Source organism: Nannobrachium achirus (genome assembly GCF_963921795.1).
Source record: "Nannobrachium achirus genome assembly, chromosome: 9".
In the NCBI taxonomy this organism is placed as follows: Eukaryota; Metazoa; Chordata; class Actinopteri; order Myctophiformes; family Myctophidae; genus Nannobrachium; species Nannobrachium achirus.
In genome coordinates, this window is record NC_137818.1 from 40,481,068 (window position 1) to 40,485,807 (window position 4,740).

At 46.5% G+C, this 4,740-nt stretch overlaps 1 protein-coding gene across 1 annotated transcript in view; it reads right to left on the bottom strand.

Moving 5' to 3' along the window:
* Positions 1-2,980: 2,980 nt before the first annotated feature.
* LOC308290592 (U8 snoRNA-decapping enzyme) overlaps positions 2,981-4,740 on the bottom strand; it is a gene marked incomplete at its 5' end in the record, with an annotated part of 4,543 nt that continues 2,783 nt past the window's right edge. Inside the window, one exon of the mRNA XM_080732496.1 lies at positions 2,981-3,252. Coding sequence (XP_080588622.1) covers positions 3,007-3,252 — 246 coding nt within the window. The 3' untranslated portion in view covers positions 2,981-3,006. The remainder of the gene's footprint in view (positions 3,253-4,740) is intronic.

The following is a 4,740-nucleotide window of genomic DNA, read 5'->3' on the forward strand; positions in this document are numbered from 1 at the left end:
AACCTTTATGTGCCTGTATCTTTGAGAGTGCACAAATGGAACCAAGTGGAGCCGTAAGTCCATCCATTTGGTTAAATTTGTACACTCTCGGATCCCAATCTGTAAAGCCCTCAGTGTTATTTTCACTTCGAGAGTTACAGACCCATAAGGGTCCATTTTGACCGCTGCTGGTCCCCGGACCACAAGGTGAGAAACAGTATCTTTAGAAGGAGAACCAGTGAATGAGCTGTCAATACCATGGGGAGTAATGAGCAGGACCAATCATGGTCCAGGAGCTCTGACAGCAGTGGACGAGCAGGGCTCACGTTTACAACAGCCATAAATCACTTCCAATGGGGGAAAACACAACACACACACGCACGCACACACACATACACGTGCACGCACACACACACATACGCGCATGCACACTACTCTGCACAATGAAATGCATGGAACATGCACACCTAATCATCTGTAAGCACATTTACACATGCATATAAACAGAAACACACATACAGTACAGCAGCAGCAACACTGAAGATGGTGCACACATATTACATAATTGATACCCCTAACAGTCAGTAACCTACATCCATCTTGCATTTGTCCACTTAAAAGCCAGGCACACAACAAACACATGCACAGATTTGTATTTACAATAGTCACACATACAGCACACACACTGGCACCCAGACGCACGCACACGCACACGCACACACACACACACACACACACACACACACACACACACACACACACACACACACACACACACACACACACACACACACAGGTTGCTGTTGGTTTCATGAACAGCAGCAGCAGCATGACAGTTGTACATACCTCACTTTGTAGTCCTCTATGTGTTTCTATCCGTTCTTCTCCTCTCCCCTTGTTCTCTCTCTCTCTCTCTCTCTATCACACAGAGAGAGCAGTGTTTGAACCTGACAGATTTCTCTCAGCTCTGTAATCTCCCCCCTCCCTCTTTTCTCAGGCGCACACACACACACACACACACACACACACACACACATACAGACACACACACACACTTAAAAACAGCCCTCCCTCCTTCCTTCCCTCTCCAGCCTGCTCAAATAGCCTTCTCTCTCTCTCTCTCTCTCTCTAGTGAAGCAGAGAATGCCACAACCCAAGCCACGCCCCCCACTCTCCTCTCCTCAGGCAGCTATAAATACCGCTGCATCTATGAATACACTCCCTTTCTCTCTCCGAGCATCCCTCGCTCCCGCTCTCCCTTCATCCATCCATCCCGCTGCTCCTTCCCTCCCTCCCTTCATCTCAGCACTGCCCCCATCCCTTCCTCACGCCATGAAATGTTTTTCTGATGACCTTGTATTACTCGCCCTGACAACGCCATCATTTGACAGCATCCTTTCTCCCTCCCCACAACGTTCACTAGCTGGCGACCACAAACACAGACACACACACACACAGAGGAAGACGCACCACGGTGTACATGGAGAGACTCGACACAACCACATCTCCACCTACAGTCTCTTATGTTTTCCTGTTGTGCCGGATACGGCGCATCTCCTGTCGATGGCTTGAGAAAAAGCGCACTCAGATCAGGCGACATTTATGAAACCCATCGGCAATGAATCAAAGCAGATCGCATCACACTGGACACAAACCATGCTGATAAATCCTATTACACAGTGAAATCCCCAGTGTTCATTTAACTCAACTGCAAATGTAACCAAATGGAGCCTACACATTTGTACATTTGCACCACGTCACAAAAGGATAAATTATCCACTCCACAAATAAAAGAGGAATATACACATTTATTTTTCTTTCAATACTGACCAACTGTGTGCACTTGAATGTTCTTTTGTTTACTTAATCCAGTAAGGAAAAAAGAGAACCAGTGGCTAACTGGCTATATAATGTTCTCATTATGAATTTACCAACATATCCCAAGCGTAATTAGCATCAAAGACAAGGTTCAGCCCTCTGTTCTTGCTCACTAGCAACAGTGCTTGGGAACGAGCATCTGGTGCAGTCAGGTTTATGTGTATCAAGGGTATAGTTTGGTAGTATGAAATCTTGGGCTGCAGGCTTTATAAGTATGTCACAGCATAATGAAACCTTGGACTGTAGCCGTGCTGGGCTGAATGGTTATACGGTAAATTAAAATGTAGAGAATCTTAAGAAATCCACTGCACTTTTCAATTCAGAATAAGCTGCTTTTCTCTGGGCCATGCCCACTGTCTGTGAATCTGTCCACTGGTGAATGCCAGCACCAATCGCTTGCAGTGTGTTCCCAAATAATGCTTAATCTATACTCTGCAGTGTGCTGGCTTCATGCACTGACAGAAGCAGATCTACAAGCTCACAATGCTTTGCAACGTGAGGCGTTGTGCGCTTATACATTGGCAGTTTTTGCCATGTGACACTGTCATACGACAAAGTATAAATCAGGATTAAGGAAGCACAGCCCTGTCATATTGCCAAGATGCGAGCTCACTAATACCACTCAGCATGTCATGTGTTTATTCTGTATGTGGCTACATTAAAATGATCTGCTGTGACAATTCACATGAGGGAAATGACATATGTCAAGTCTAAGACAATGAGCATGTGTATATTGTGTATTATAATGTAGACCTACATTGTGCGAGTGCATTCTGTACACAGTCTATGTCCGTCTGTAGTCGTTTATTATTTTTTTGGTTATTTTGTTTCGGGAAGGTGTGTCCCTTGTGACAGAGACAGAGTATATATAAAGTTGAACCTAAACGCATTTAATTTCCCTTTGAGTAAGGCATTTGGCAGCGTATTCTCCCACTGTCACATGTAGGCAATCACATGAGTCATAGGCTCAGTCAGCAAGCATTAAATAAGGATGTGTGTATGTGCGCGCGCATGTGTGTGTGTGTGCATGTACAGTAAGACTGAAAGATTATCATCAATTTCATGTGGTCGCACACTGACAGGGTTTGTGTTTGTTTGTGTGGTGCTTGTACATGTCCAGATATATTTCAATTTAGGCATTTTATCATTTCACGACGGCCCTCCCTTCCCTGCTGCGAGTGTGAGGGATGCCTGCAGGTCTTCGGAGGTGCGTGTGTGTATCTTTACAGAGTGCATGAGGGCATCCCGCAATTCCTGAGGGCTGATGAGGCTGAAACGCAGCAGAGCGTCAAGCAGCTGAGAGCGGCAGTTCCCGATGAACGAGTGTGACAGAAAGGAGGGCAGCCCTCCTCCACCTTCCATTGTGTACAGAGGGATTCTCACCATCCCCAGCACCTGCAGACAGAGAAGGCAAGAGAGACACAACGAGAAAGTGAGAACCATGGAGAAATATGGAGGGGTGAGTGCAGGCCCTCGTGCGCGCGCAAAAATTCCACCTCCGGTCCACCTGACCACACCGTGACCTCACCTCCGGACCGGCCCGTGCATAATGTGACTGTGTGCAGAGGCGTAATTTGACCAATATCCCGTAGGGCGGGTGCGATTTTTTGGGGATTTTACCCGTTTTTGGGTGCTTTTTAAATCAATTTCGGGTGTTTATTCCCCACACAACAGTCTAACAAGGAGCTGCAGATAGCTGTTACTATTTATTTAGCATGCAGCGAAACACACACACGCGGATACAGAATTGGAGTTTGCGTGCATGTGTGTAGCCTATGTGTGCGGAAAGTACCGGATACATAGAGTGGGCGGGCTTTAGACTGCACTAAGCTTTCAGAGCAGCTACATGCAGTGCGGCCAGCAGAGCAGAAGCTCTCAATAATAAAACAAAATGTACTGTAACTAAACACAACTATCACTTTATTTGGATTGCAATACTTTAAAATTTCATCATTAAATTAACTCATTCAGGGTCTTTTCAAAATGGCTTCCAAGTTCCACACCGCCTCCCTCTCCATAGACTTCCATGTAATTCATAGTGCACGAATCATGCACGCCCATGCCTAGATCATGCACCATGTGTGTGCACACTGTTCACAGCTTTCAAACAAAAAAATCCGAATGGATATCCGTCCAGGCATTCATGAGCTAGCAGCCATTATGTTTTCTTGAAATGTAAACAAACACTGCCATGTTTGAAAGATGGGGTTGGTATGGGGGTTAAACATGGAATTTCGCGATTGCGATCATGCCTACAAATGTTTTGGGGGTCCTTTTTCTTTTTTTTTTGAGGCCCCCCTCCCCTGAGGCCCCCGGGCGCGTGCCCACCCTAGCCCAATGGTAAGTCCGGCCCTGGGTGAGTGAGAAACAGAGTAGAGAAATTGAAATAACAGAGAGAGAGAGAGAGAGCGAGAGAGAGAGAGAGAGAGAGAGAGAGAGAGAGAGAGAGAGAGAGAGAGAGAAAGAGAAGAGGTGGGCCAAGAGAGGCAGAGAGAGATGGGAAACAAAGCATGAGATCACATAAATCAGGGTTCCCCAATAGGCGGCCCGTGGGCCATTTGCGGCCCGCAGGGGGGCTACTGTCTGGCCCACACCCGCAGGGGGGCTACTGTCTGGCCCACACCCGCAGGGGGGCTACTGTCTGGCCCACACCAACCCCAGTAATAATGGTGACATTGGTGGTATAAGAGCAGCAACAACACTAGTATATCGTCGTTGTCGGCTGGAAATCTCGTATCTCCACATTCTTACGTTCTTTCGCAAATCATACAAGGCCGTCGCACAAAAGTAGTGCGAGGCGTTGTGTGCTTGTAGATCTGCTGTTTTCACAAGTTTAAATAATTTTTAAAATGATAAATTCAAAACGAACGGTTTTGGACATGC